Source organism: Microtus pennsylvanicus, chromosome 4, assembly GCF_037038515.1.
Source record: "Microtus pennsylvanicus isolate mMicPen1 chromosome 4, mMicPen1.hap1, whole genome shotgun sequence".
Lineage (NCBI taxonomy): Eukaryota > Metazoa > Chordata > Mammalia > Rodentia > Cricetidae > Microtus > Microtus pennsylvanicus.
In genome coordinates this window covers 73,280,878-73,296,028 of record NC_134582.1, presented here as the reverse complement: position 1 = coordinate 73,296,028, position 15,151 = coordinate 73,280,878, and the positions used below count along the sequence as shown (strand labels likewise).

General features: G+C 39.4%; 1 protein-coding gene across 2 annotated transcripts; it reads right to left on the bottom strand.

Moving 5' to 3' along the window:
• Positions 1 to 210: 210 nt before the first annotated feature.
• LOC142848734 (cathepsin Q-like) lies at positions 211 to 4,468 on the bottom strand. Of its 2 annotated transcripts, none has more exons than XM_075970923.1 (7): positions 4,343 to 4,468; positions 3,934 to 4,056; positions 3,693 to 3,839; positions 3,018 to 3,242; positions 1,851 to 2,013; positions 1,104 to 1,221; positions 211 to 310 (listed from the first exon to the last, which is right to left on the bottom strand). In XM_075970923.1, exons 1-7 carry the CDS (start codon positions 4,466 to 4,468, stop codon positions 211 to 213), a joined length of 1,002 nt encoding a protein of 333 aa, XP_075827038.1. The 2 variants fall into 2 exon arrangements, with proteins under 2 accessions (XP_075827038.1, XP_075827039.1); XM_075970924.1 differs by having other exon boundaries at positions 3,934 to 4,053.
• Positions 4,469 to 15,151: the final 10,683 nt, after the last annotated feature.

Below are 15,151 nucleotides of genomic sequence, written 5' to 3'. Positions count from 1 at the left end.
TGCAGGAATTATAAACACTCATTAGTTAGAGGAAGAGATACAAAGCTTGTAATTTCAAGTATTTGAAAGCTCCCAGAATTCACACTGCAGTGTGGATCTTGAGAGACTCGGCAGTTTAACACACTAAGGAAAGGCTGGTTTTTGAAGTGGATATAACATCTCTGGAAATGCAGTCTCCTGTCAAGTGATTGTTTGTGGGCATCAGGCTGCTCACACAAGAGGGTACTGGGCAAATGAAACAATTCCACAGTGGTTGTTTCTGTCCTTGGCGATTTTCATGTAGCCGTCCATGCCCCAGCTTTGTCCCCAGCTGCAAGAGATCATATTTTCCATTTAGTAGAAAACTTAGCACATGATGGATTTGTTAGGATACTGGTAAGAGGCCAACCTAACAAAATGATCAGGAAAGTCAGAGGGTCTAATCTTGAGTACCAAGTGGTGCCTCACAGAGGAATGTGAACATCGCAGCAGAATACCTTTCTACCATTACATGTTTCAAAGCTATCAAACATGTACCATTGTACAAAATCAGTGTCACACACATGATATTGATACCCTAGAAACCAATGAAGGGTTGGGAATTTTATGAGAACATACTGTTAGTACGTTCTGAGAGCTTCAGGGAGCTCAGCAGTTAAAGAGCTGAGATCTGTTTCAAGAGCGACTGGAAAGCCAGATTGATATTATAGTATGCCTGTAAACCTCATTCCTGAGACATGGACACAGAACATACCAAGAACAAGCTGGTAAGCCAGATTAAATAGTTAACTCTTAGATCAGAAAAGAACACTGCCTTAATATAGAAGTTATATAGTGATTGAGAAACAACTGATGCTGACATCAGACCTCTACACATGTTTACTGGTGAATACATGTCCACAGACATGCAGACAGTCAAATGCACTTCATCCATGCACATGGGAAAACAAGAAAAGATTTTGTTCAAATTAAATGAAACATAATCTTCTAACTTTATGTCAAAATATTGCCTGAAAATTACAATTTCATCAAAATCCCCTGGACGTGCATTTAGTGTCATTAACTACTGAACCATCTCTCCAGCCCCTGGAATTTCAGATAAAGATTTTTGTGGCAATTTATACCTGTTCTTGACCAGCCAGTAGTTATTACCATCTGTTTCATTTCCATCAAATCCATAGCCAACCACCAGAACTGCATGATTCAAATTATATCTTCTGCAATTTGGTTCATGATAAATGCCTGAGAAATAACACACAAACAGATGTGAGATGCATAGGACACCTGACAGGGACCACAGCCACCAACAATAAAACTATTTCAGCCATCACTGAAATGATATAAACTTACAATCAGACTTAAGCTAGTTAATTGTTCACAAGAATGCTAATACTCACACATGGGTTGCACACACATAGATACACAGTTTCACAGAAAACTGAAACAATCCAAACTAGTGAGATTCATTGATAGCTACTAGCTACATACATATAAAATGACTCCTTAGAACATTACAGTTTTGCTACTAGTGTCTCATGCCAAGTTAAACTTACAGGACAAAAATTATTTAATTCCAAGGCTCTGTTATAATTAGATTTCGGATAACCAGTTTCTATAAACAACTAAAAGGTCCATGAGAAGAGTTGAGAAATTAGTTAACCAATATATTTTATTAAATGGGACACATTAACTTTCATATGGGGGTTCATACCTATTGAAATTCAGTACTCAGGACACTTATACAGAGATGAATAAAATCCAGAAACTTAACCATTCACATCACAGTTTTACATATCAGACAATCTGAGAACTTGTCATGACAAAGATGCCACAATGGCTTTTTCTTCAAATCTAGACGGAAATATACTAACCATCTTTGTAGAACAAAAGAGACTCATGGTAAGCATCAATTCCAACAGGAATGGGCCCTTTAGTTGCTACAGCATCCATTAGAATATCTTCATATTCTGGGAGGGCCACAAATTCTCTGATTTTAGCAGCTACATTCTGAGGATTGTACCTACAAGGTCCTTCCTTTAAAGGTAAAGAGATAAGAGACTCAATTTCTTCCCTCCATGTCCTGGGAAAGAATCACAACCAGCACACTCTGCTCTTTGCAATTGAGCACATAAAAGTTTGGTTGTTATCATTTATTTATTTATTTATTTATTTATTTATTATGTACACAGGGTTCAGCCTCCATGTATGCCTACCAGCCAGATCTCATTACAAATGGTTGTGAGCCACCATGTAGTTGCTGGGAATTGAACTCAGGACTTCTGGAAGAGCAAGCAGTGTTCTTAACCTCTGAGCCATCTCTCCAGCCCCCAGCACATAAAAGTGTGGATTATTGTAAATTATCCCAGGAAGTGAAACATTACTGAAATAGCTAGAATTGAAAATAAGTTCTCTTGTCCTCAGTGACAACCAATACTTCCTCCTATCCATAAGAATTTTTATTGCTGCAGTGTAAGTTGAGAATGTGCTTTCATATTCCAGCCACCAGACCCAAATAATCATCTAGAAACTATATTTGTTACATCAATATTTGGCCATGCTTCAGGCATATTCATAGCTAGCTCTTATATCTTCAATTAACCCATTTCTATGAATCAATGTATTGGTACATGACTGTGGCTTACCAGTAAAGTTCAGCCACATGGAATCACCTTGACACTGATTTCTCTCTGTCTCTCTCTCTGTTCGCATTTCCCACCTAGCTTTACTTCACTATGTCACTGGCCAAAACAGCTTTATTTATCAGCCAATAAAAGTAACACATATACAATAGGATAACTACATCACTGAAGAGATCTCTATTATATGTACACTACATTCTATATTCTCTATGTATATAAAAGGGAAATACACCAAAATCATCACACCAAAAAATATATGCAAAGGTCAATACTTAATGACTAAATGACAGTGTAGAGAGAGATTCTACCATCCAATCTGAGTGCCGAAGATACTGTATTTTATCTACAGTTGTCTTTCACTCCAAGTTGAGATGAAATGAAAACATGAGGTCTACTTACTTTTCCTTCATATGGGTAGGTCGCCTCAGCCTCCACACCTCCATTGTGCAAAACATACCGAAAGGCAAAGTATGTGTTACCCCAATCACAGCCATTGTTGCCATGAGGTTTAGAACAATCCACTAGGTTCTGCACACTCAGAGGAATGAGTTTGCCTGTCTTTTTGTACATTTGTCCTTCTATGGCACCAGTTGTAGCAAAAGCCCAGCAAGAACTGCAGTTACCCTAAAGTGAAGAAAATATGGTCTTTCATAAACAAATGATAACTCAGGTAACAACATAGACAGGTGAATAATTTGTGAAAAGAAGTACTGACAGTTGATAGATGCCTAGAAGGAGTTCTCAGTCTAGAAAACTTGGATACTGGTAGTGTACACATGCTTATGTGGGCTCCCCCCTACATTTGTGAAAGACTTCTTGCTTTTATCGGTTATTAATGACGGTAGAAAGGAAATCGACTCTACAATGAGATGTGGTAGAAGTTATTATCTGGAGAGTGTGTTTGGTGGTCTGTCAAGATCAATATGTATTGGAAATGTATGAAGATTTCAAAGAAGGAAAAATATTATGTAAAAAATGAGCTGTGAATCTCTCCTCATTCAAAAGAAAACAGAGACACTAAGTTATTTCCTCTTTACCATGGCTTAGGAAGAAGGGTAGGTGGCAAATTCAAACCTGTTTCCCCACAGGGGTCACATATCCTTCTTTTCGCCAATCCACAAATTTCGGTAAACCACGAAGAGATCGTTTCCAGATGCCTTTCCCACTCTTGAGAGTTTGCATTGGGAAATCAACCATCATTTTCTTGAATTCTTCATTGGTCTTCAAGAAAGCATACGTAAATGATTATACCAGAAAAGACTCCATGTAAAACACACAAGAGAGCACAGTGTGAAGTAATCCATGTCACGCTCACCATGTCACCAAAGGCGTTCATTTTCATGGTGTAGCCATTCTTCCCCAGGCCATTCTCCCCATTGTGAAGTTTAATCATTTTCATGTTCTTTTCCCATACTGTTCTCCTCAGTGCTTCTTCCTCCTGGATAAGAACAAAAATGGGTGACATTTCTTTATAATTAAACTCCTGTACAAGCTGATGTTGTGGATTTGCTGTCCATGTGATTGGAGGCCCAGAAGAGCTAGTCTAGGACACAATAGTCAGATGTTCTCCTTATACTGATAAAAGGGAATCTGGCTACCCATTGCTCACAATGTTCATGATTAAGGAATCTCAGTGGTGGTAGTTGTGGTGGAACATGTATGACTTCTAAAATGTCCAGACACTTCCACTCTGGGGCCTTCTGGACAGTTTCCAGGATACCAACCAGGCTGTATGATTTTTCATAGAGTATCTTCCACTCTTCCCATTCAGCATCCAAACTGGGGTCAAGTGCCAAAGCACTTGATCTAAATCCTAAGCACAGGACAACCAGGAAGATAACAGGAGTCATAGCTGAAGAGCCTGGATAAAGAAGAGAAATGAAGACATAACTACAGAAATATTTTTTATGCCTTCTTACTCCTTCATAATAAATTAATTCATTGTGGTCAATACATTTTTTGAATTATTATTCCAAATAATTTTTGAGAGACTGCAGAAAAGTTGTAGGATGTGTTTGAACTGAGTCATGAAATGATGTTTATTAGATTCTATACAAAATGAAGAGCATGAGCCCAGAATTTTAGCAATGAAAACTTTAGGTGAAATGCATCTTATTACTTCAGAAATGTCTTCACCCACTGTGAGGAACAGAACCAAAACAGCTATCACAGTTTAGGATATCGCTGAGTCATTGTTTATACCAATCAAAACTTCTATCACATGTTATTGGATTCTACTTTCAAGGTAAGCTTAAGTATTGAAACTACATGGTGTCATAAGACTTTCTAATATGTATAAAGTACTAGGCTTGACTTTAAACCTCCCTTTTATAAATAAACCATTTTAAAATATCTTCTATAAGAATGTTGGAAGAGTCATTTATTATTCCTTGTGTTCTACCCTTGGAACTGTGAAATCATATTCTCAGCTCACTACCTATATCAGAATAGTGTCATATCAAAAACCAACAGGAGCCCAGAACCATGGAGTAGGTGGAGTACAATAGCAAGGTGATAGTGGAATTATTAGATTCTGAACTTGCTGGATCTCTAAAGCAACACTGCCCATAGCACTTGATAGGAACATACCATCTGCTACTACTTCTGTCCATGTGAACTCAAAACAGATCCATTCTGGGGTTGTGTGCAAGAGATGATCTCTTCTGGACCAGCAGGTGCCAGTGATGTTTACTGGTATTCAAAGGACCTGGTGTAAATCTCTGTGGGCAGATCCAGACTTTCACATAATGGGACCCCACACAAACAGATCTATAAGGGATGTGCTGTCATCTTTGTCTTTGCTACCTTTTCCACTATACCTACGCATACCTCTGTTTCTGAGGATTAGACTATAGTCTTTGGTATTTACTTGATTTCCCCTGGGGTCTCTCTACCCTCACCCCACAAGTACCTGATATTCTGCCTTGGAAAGTCATGGTCTTACCTCTCTGTGGTGATGGCTACTGCCTTAGTCCACTCCACGGTCTCAACTCTTCAGAGGTTGTTAAGGTTCCAGAGTCTGACACAGCAGTAACTTATTTATGCTATAAATCTCAAATATCTATCCATTTGAACCCGCCCCTCAGTCATGCTCTCCCTTTGATTGGCTGTGTTACTGCCATGAATAATTCTTCAGGCACTAGTACTTCAGGCTCTTTCTGAGAGATAACCTCTCACTTTCCCTCTGGCATGGCTGTGGGATTCCTCTCTGGACAACAGGAATCTGAATTTGTGAATCTTGTCAAAGCAAGTTGGATAGCAGTTTTATAGGCTTTGGATCACATTATACTGAGCTTCTCGTTTTCTGAGTACACTTTCTGGAAAAGATGTGTGATGCGCCCTTGCAGTTAGAATGGGTGGCTTTGGTTACCATCCCTGGCAAGAATTAACCAATGCATACTGTTTTGTGTTTACTCCTCAGCTACCGTTGGATCATAGAGAACATAGACTCTTGTGATGCTCTGTTTCCATATGTCTGTATGTAATACATTTAATCTCAGAAGACATTTAGGAGACATGACTATCAAAGGGGCAAGTGGTTTTTAAGGTTGAAGTATAAGAGGAGATATAATTGGCAGGCTGTAGCTGCATCTCTTGAAACCCTCTGACTTCTCTTTTGGATGTTACATGGGCCTGCCATCTAGAAGCACCATTTACCTGGCATTCTTCATTGTCTCAGCACAGCATCAATTCAAAGTTATTATATTTATTGCTTCAGGACCCATCCTGGTTGGCTCAGGGACAGTCACTCACATTGTATTGCAATCAGTACCTGGAGGCATTCAGAATTAAGGGACATGTTTGAGGTCCAGGAAACATATGGACTGAGCAAATTTGCCTATATGGTTCTGTCATTGGAGCCAAGGATATAAAAAAGCATTGCAGAATCCATTTGTGACTTAGGAAGGCTGCTCAGGCATGATAGGTGTCTGAGGTGTCCCTGCTTGCAAGTCAAGGCATGTTATTGTGTGAAGCTGTGAGGGTGAAACCCTGTTTAGCTTAGAAACACCAAGACATTGAGGATACCAGCATGAAGGAATATGGATTAAGAGACCTGAGAACAGGGCATGAAACCATCTCAAGAGAGAGAACTCTGTTGCAGTCAACAAAGCTAAAGGAGTTGGAAATCTGAAGAACTCTTTTACATCAGACTTGGATATGTAGAATTTGGAGTTTTCCCTTCCTGTTTTAGTTCCTCTTTTGGTATAGTCTTTCCTCACTATTATCTCTTTCTTTGCCTTTGAAATGGTATTGTGCCATTGTATGTTAAAAGGATTTGATCTGCTTTTAAGATTAATTTTATAAGGGATTACAGTTAAAACAATGACACAAGTATTAGAGACTTTGAACACTGGACTTTTAAAGAGTGTTGAGACTGTCATAGACTATGGAATATTTTTAATTTGGAATGAATGCATTTCTGCATTCTGATGTGGCTATAAGTCTATGACCCCAGGGAGGGGAATGGGATGATATGGAAGAGAATATCTCTCCCACAAGCTCACAGATTTGCATGCTTGTTCACTGGTATTGGACAATTCTGTATTCTGTCAATTATGTTTTAAATAAACACTTCTTGGCCAGTAGCCAGGCAGGAAGTATAGGTGGGACAACCAGACAAAAAGTTGAGGCAGGACAATGAGAGCAGGAGTATTCTGAGAAGAAGGAAGCTATTTCCTCAGTCCTCTCCAGACACACAAGAAGCAGGGTGTGACCTGCCCCACTGAAAAAGGTACTGAGCCAAGTGGCTAGCATAGGAAATAAGAATGGGTTAATATAATTTATGAGAATTAATAAGAAGCCTGAGCTAATGGGCCAATCAGTTTATAACTTCTGCAGACTTCTGTGTGATTTTCTTTGGGGCCTAAAGACTGTGGGAACTGTGCAGGACAGAAACCCCAACAAGCAGTCCCTCATGTTACAGTTCACCAGTGAATGAAACTATCAGAAGGGATTAGGATATATATCTTTGATGGAAGAAATACATCACTGGGAGTTGGTTTTGAGATTTAAAAAGTACATGCCAAGTCCCTTATCACTCTCTTTTCGTACTGCTTGCAGATTCGAATGTGAAACTCACAGTTACTTCCTGCCTAGTGGTATTTTGACTGACCATAAGTGAAAACAGCTTTATTCGTCAACCAATAAAAGCAACACATAACCTGAAGGACATACCACATCATGATTAAAAAAGATGAAACTCATTCTTAGAACGTGGTTTATTTAGTAACATATGATGTCTAGTTGGTTTACTATCTCCTATATTACAAGAATGACCTTGGATATTTTACTGAATCAATATATGTGATTGATATCATTGTTGATTTCCACATGTTAGGCTGCTACTGAATCTTTGGATTAAAGACAATTTAATTTGGTCATGAAGAATGTTTTTGATGTGTCTTTGCATTTTGTTTGTTAGCATTTTTTTGAGCCATTTTAGACTCCTTGTAGATCATGGAGATAGATATCTAATTATCCTGTGTTTGCTATGAGTCTGTATTTTGTTTTAGTCCAACGGTAATAAAGAATTCATAAAGATTTAAAAAAATTGGAATGGGAGGCTTTAATGTGAGAGGATATGAGTGCGAGAAGGGCATTATTATTGAGGGAATAAAGCAAAGGCCATTTGCCTGCTCTGTTTTCTGTAATATTTGAGCATTGCTAATATCAATTCGAAAAAGTTCTGTTACAAGTCCCTAGTTAACCATATGGTCCAGGGCCTTTTTGGGAGTGATGAGGCAGATATGTTTCAGTGAAACATTAGATATTTCCTGAACCTTATTGCTGAAAGACTCTAAGGATTTTAGGTTTTCTTGTCTCAAATTTGTTAAGTCATATATCTAGATATTTAGTTATTTCCATTATTAATGCAATATTTTTTCATTTTTATGCTCATGTATGTACTTTTGTTTACTGAAAATTGATTCTTTCATAGAATGTGTCATGATTATGTTTCCTCCTCCATCAATCTTCCCAATTCCTCTTCACATTCACTGACTTTCTGATGCCATCACATTTACCTGGGAATTTATTTTTTATCAGCTAAGTCATACTCCATTGTGTAAGTGTCCCCATTTTCTTTGGACTTCCATCCACTGAAAGATCCCTCCATTGTTTCAAAGTTCCGATATTGTGACTAGACCAGTAATGATCTTGTTTTATCAAGTACCTCTGTGTTAGGATGAAGCATGTTTTTGTTACATGCCCTATGTGATAGAGCTGAATCGTGATGTCTATTTGTTCTTAACTTCCTGAAGCATCTTCACACATATTTTCATAGAGGTTTTAAGAGTTTGCAGTCTTAAAGCAATTTATGACTGCCTGTCCGGTTATTCAACATCATCATCAGTATGAACTGCCACTTATTTTTTTTAGTTATTTTATTTTTTATTTATTTATTTATTTATTTATTTATTTATTTATTTATTTATTTATTAAAGATTTCTGTCTCTTCCCCGCTGCCGCCTTCCATTTCCCTCCCCCTCCCCCGATCAAGTCCCCCTCTTTTGTCAGCCCAAAGAGCGATCAGGGTTCCCTGCCCTGTGGGAAGTCCAAGGATCACCCACCTCCATCCAGGTCTAGTAAAGTGAGCATCCAAACTGCCTAGGCTCCCACAAAGCCAGTACGTGCAGTAGGATCAAAAACCCATTGCCATTGTTCTTGAGTTCTCAGTAGTCCTCATTGTCCTCTATGTTCAGCAAGTCCGGTTTTATCCCAGGCTTTTTCAGACCCAGGCCAGCTGGCCTTGGTGAGTTCCCTATAGATCATCCCCATTGTCTCAGTGTGTGGGTGCACCCCTCGAGGTCCTGAGTTCCTTGCTCGTGCTCTCTCTCCTTCTGCTCCTGATTTGGACCTTGAGATTTCTGTCCGGTGCTCCAATGTGGGTCTCTGTCTCTGTCTCCTTTCATCGCCTGATGAAGGTTAATATTCAGGAGGATGACTATATGTTTTTCTTTGTGTTTTCCTTCTTATTTAGCTTTTCTAAAATCACGAATTATAGGCTCAATGTCCTTTATTTATGGCTAGAAACCAAATATGAGTGAGTACATCCCATGTTCCTCTTTTTGGGTCTGGCTTACCTCACTCAGGATAGTATTTTCTATTTCCATCCATTTGTATGCAAAATTCAAGAAGTCCTTGTTTTTTACTGCTGAGTAGTACTCTAATATGTATATATTCCATACTTTCTTCATCCATTCTTCCATTGAAGGGCATCTAGGTTGTTTCCAGGTTCTGGCTATTACAAACAAGGCTGCTATGAACATAGTTGAGCATATACTTTTGTTGTATGATAGGGCCTCTCTTGGGTATATTCCCAAGAGTGGTATTGCTGGGTCCAGGGGTAGGTTGATCCCGAATTTCCTGAGAAACCGCCACACTGCTTTCCAGAGTGGTTGCACAAGTTTGCATTCCCACCAGCAATGGATGAGTGTGCCCCTTTCTCCTGTGAGATTTAAAATCTTCTAAAATTCTTCATCCTTAATTTTTAATATATTTTCAAGCTCCTGGAAATACTGGGTAGAAAGTTGGCTCTCCCTGTACTCTTTCTGTCTGAAATATCCCCATCATTACCTCCTCAGATAAAGAAGTCAGAGTGAGGATTTCAAAAGAAAGATAGATTGATGTGAAATTAGTAAGCCCATATTTCATATCCTAGAATCACCTTGGCACAGTTCTCAACTATCAGGAGAGCTTGTTAAATTCTATTAGTACACTAAGCTTTAAAAGACACCAATGTGTGAAGAACTGAAGTCACCGAGCAGGAGAGAATGGCAGGAAATCTTTCCTCTTTATTACCAGCAGAAGTGTTACACAGTAAACCTCACACCTCATCTATGTGTCTAATCAGAAGTCCTAGTCCACATTGTACTTTTGATTTTTTAATACTTTATTAATTTTTCAAAATTTCAAACTCCTCCCTTCCTCCCGATTGCCTCCTTCTTTCTCTTCCTCCTCCTCCAGTCCTAAGAGAGGGCAGGGTACCCTGCCCTGTGGTGAGTCCATGGCCCTCCTCCCTCCATCCAGGCCTGGGGATGTGAGCATCCAAACAGACTAGGATCCCAAGAAACCAGTACATGCAGTAGAATCAAATCCCAGTGTCATTATCATTGGCTTCTCAGTCAGCCCCCATTGTCAGCCACATTTAGAGAGTCTGGTTTGATCACATGTTCCTTCAGTCCCAGTCCAGTTGGTGTTGTTGAGCTCCCCTTAGATCAGTCACACCGTCTCAGTGGCTGGACAAACCACTCGTGGTCCTGACTTCCTTGTTCATCTTCTCCCTCTTTCTGCTCTTCAACTGGACCTTGGGAGCTGAGTGCAGTACTCCAATGTAGGTCTCTGTCTTTATCTTCATTCATCACCAAATGAAGTTTCTATGGTGATATTCAAGATATTCCTCAGTGTGACTATGGAACAAGGCCATTTCAGGTCCCCTCTCCTCTACTGCCCAAGTACTTAGCTGGGGATCCCTTTGAACACCTGAAGACCCCTCTAGAGCCAAGTCTCTTGCCAACCCTAAAATGGCTCCCTTAATTAAGATATCTTTTTCCCTGCTCGCATATCCACCCTTTGAAGTTCTTTTTTCTGTTCCTTAATGGTTTCTCCTCTTTATTTGTTGTCCAAATGTAGAGACCAGTTTTACAAACTTATGCATATACCACTAAGACCCTCATTTGGCAGTATATGTTAGTTGGGGGGAAAAATGGTCAGAACACATGAAAACACTTGAGTGACCTTGGATCAGGCAATTACAGTGAACCCTACGTTCAAAAGATGTACAAATGAACTTCCATCACTCTGTATCCCAGTGACAAATGATTCTGGACCTTGAGTCAGAAGCTCTCTGAGCCCTAAGAGATAGATACAATCAGCATGAAGGAGCTAGTCAACAGGAACGGAAGCCTTGGGCCAAAACAATCCATCTCTCCTGAGTCACATCTACGCATTGCCTCCTGATAGACGTAAGGAGAACCTATGCTCTCTTTCTCTGTCATGTAGCTGACTTCCTTACACCCTTTCACTTCTATATCTGCCTTGTTGAAATGCCCTTCGTCAGTTAAGAACCAAATGTAGAAATATATCTCAGCAGAGAAATGCCTCAGTGTAAGAATTGTTCATGAATGAGCAAAAAAGAACATACTCCACATTTTAAAATTGTGACAAGGCTTCATTCATGGGTCACTCAGTGCCGTAGATGAATCCGTGCTGCTCTGAATTTCTGACCACCTGGATAAACTTCACTCATAAGGGACAAATAATCTGTTTCTTGGCACCAAGCACAATGCTCAGGTGCCAAAATGACCCATCTTTCTGCAGAGTGCTGGAACATATGGACTGTAAGACATTAGGCACTTAGGATGTCCACACAGGATTTGTCTTTTGAATATGTTCAGTACATTCATACAAATATTTCTTATTATATCAGCATAACTGGTAAACAGATACTTCAGCAGGCAGGAAACCTCTGTTGTGTAGTAATTCTGCTGTTGCTGGGTTCTTCTGGAGAAATTCTCTGGTGAGCACTCTTGGAAGACTTCAGGCTTGACTCACCTGAGCTGTGAAGTCCCTCATTTGCGGCATCTTGAGGGTGGCAATGGTAGCCATACAGGATATTCTTTTGATCTTAGAGAATGGTTATGACTGACAGGAGGCCTATGTAGGCCTACCTACAATCTGAAAGTCAGTGGTCACTGAGTCCAGGGCCCTGCATGGAATCTTTAGTCCACTCTAAGATGGGCATCAACACCCAGGCTAGAGAATTCATGACTTTGGAGGACAGTAGTATCATCCTGCACCCATTCCCATAGTTCCATTATTTTTTATCCTTTCACTGGGCAGTAGATTTGTCCTATCAGAGATCACAGCTTGGTGCTGCCTTCCTAGTACATCAATACCAGCTTGGATTTATCTCATTAGCATATCTCAGATATATCCTGGGGCTAGGCTTATATCTGAGCTGCCTGCCTGGAGCTTGCTCATGATGCCTAGCTCTTACCAGAGTCACTGGTGCCAAAGTGTGATCTCATATGCATTACATCATTCCCACCCACACAACATGGTTCATAAATTATCCATTTTTTCTTACTTACATTGGTAGAATCTAAATTCAGAGACATATGGTAGGGTATTGTGCGTTTTTTCCTACACATAATTAATATTCATACTATGCCATCATCTCTTCCCTCATTGCTTCACACTCAGATTGACCTAGGAGAATTACAACAATGAACAACATTTGGTTTTGAATCTGAAATTCTACATAATTTATAGAATCCACCGAACTGTCCATTAAGCTCTGAGCTCAAAATGGCTAGTACAGGAAAAGCCTGAAAGGAAAGCACAATCCTCCAAAACAATGCAGTGAGAACTCCCATAGCAAAAACCATTTTCAGCCTCACCAATTTGGTTCTATTGTGGCTCTTGTTGCTATGCTAGACATCATGACCACGATAATAAAGAATTGATTTGACAATTTATAGATCATCATTGGGACAAATGGGATACATGGCATATGTTTAAGTAAAATGTATGCTCAAATGTCAAATTCTGCCTTACTCCCAGTCCCATGTTCAGCTACAGTTTTTGTATAGTCCAGGCCCACCTGTGCAGGAATGGTGTCACCTCCAGTCAGATGGGCCCCCTCTGCATTTATTACCAGTCAAGACAATAACCCAAACACATGCATACAGGCCAATCTGATGGAAGCTCTTTCTCAAAAGAGGGTTTCTTTCCCATCTATGTCCAATTAACACACAGAATTAACCATCACGGCTGGTTTGGTAAACATAGTCAGCTAGCCTTTATTATGGAGATATTTTCCCTGGCCTTCACCTCTGTCACATAATTTTGCTGATAACGTTACTGGACTGGCATCTGTGATGTCTTAGAAATAGGAGCACGTTCCTCTAATCCTCTTCATCTTGTAGTTTATACTGAGGATTTACTTGTTGTTCTCATGGGTTTGCCCTTGTTTGTGATTTGTGAATTTTCTCTGGTAGTTTTCAATTCCTCTTTTTGCTCTGCCTATTTACCACTTTAAGTATGAAATGATTGGTGGAGTTTCTGTTCTGGTGCTATTTGTTGTTCTGTCTTTTTGTTTTTGAACGGGTATGACTTCTCTTAGTTTGACCAATTCGGGACGTTGTCTTTTGTGAACATGTTGAAGATCTGGTCTGTGCCATCCAGTTGGAATTTATTTCCTTCTATGCTGACAGTTCATAGATGTTGCCTTTTCATGGTCTACCAAAGTTCTTTATTCATAATTTTCATTGTCTGTCTAGATCCTCTTCTTATCTTCAAGGCTTGATATTATCTGTCCAATTGGCCAATTTTGCTACTAAGGCTTTCCATATTAGTGTAGTAATTGTTTATTCTAGTCATATCAATAAATCTCATTTCTTGTCTAATGACAGGCCATATACACCAGGTGGAAGTAAATCTTCATGGGAGTGTCCTAATTTTCATTAAGACATCTTTTTAGGGTTAAATATCAAATGTAGTTGAATCCTAATATATTTCATTTATATAGACAAAAGATAGAAATTTGCTTTTATGCCATTATTTGCCAGACTTTGAAATGCTAATCTCTTGGCTGTCTTTGAGCTATGGTTGCTGTGATAAACCACCATGACCAAAAGCTCTTGGGGAAGAAAAGCTTCATTCAGATTATACATCTACACCACAGTCCATCATCAAAGGAAGTCAGAACAGAAACCTAAGCAGGGGTGGGACCTTGAAGACATAGCCGATGAGGATCTGAAGGAAGAGTGCTGACAACTGGCTTGTTCATCATGGTTGCAAAGCCTGCTTGTTATAGATCCCAAGATTATCAAATCCAAAGTGACACTGTATAGAATAACTGGACACAAGTCCATCAATCGGTAAGAAAGGCCCCATCACAAGATTAATCTTAAGGAGACATTTTCTTAGTTGAGGTGCTCCCCCTTTTATTTAGATAACTCCAGACTATATCAACTTGACATCAAAAAGCCAGCACACTGGCATTTTCGTCTTTTTCACTGACTGTGTCTGCCCCCTTCCATTCACTATATCTGCATTGGGTCCAAGGGAGATACTTATCTACATCTAATCCTGGGGTGTCCTCTCTGAGCTGTGAGAATGTGTGCTGTCAGAAGTGGCATTGGTTTTTGAATTCCTGCTAGATATTTGGGTTTTTAGGATCTTCTCTCACTTTCTCATAGGGAAGTCTCAGCCTTTCAAGACTGACTGGCAAATCTGTATGAGCCTGGTATGATCACTAACTGGAGCTGTTCTTGTACCAGGAACAAATCAAGACTGTCTGTTCAAATCTGTATGAGCCTGGTATAATCACTAAATGGAGCTGTTATTTTACCAAGAACAGCGTGTAAGTGTTTCCTTCTCATATCCACATCAGAATTTGTTGTCATGTGTCTTCCTGATCATTGCCATTGTGATGATATCAGACAGAATTATTTACATAGTTTTAATCTGCATTTCCCAAGTATGTAAGTATTTTTAAAACTTTTAAAAGTACTTACTAGCCATTTCTA

Excerpts from the sequence above, each read along its gene's own strand:
- LOC142848734 (XM_075970923.1), bottom strand. The coding sequence starts at position 4,468 with ATGACTCCTGTTATCTTCCTGGTTGTCCTGTGCTTAGGATTTAGATCA. Across the intron at positions 3,840-3,933 it reads TGAACGCCTTTGGTGACATG|ACCAATGAAGAATTCAAGAA; the intron begins GTGAGCGTGACA and ends GCTTTCTTGAAG. Across the intron at positions 311-1,103 it reads TACTGGCTGGTCAAGAACAG|CTGGGGACAAAGCTGGGGCA; the intron begins GTATAAATTGCC and ends GATCTCTTGCAG.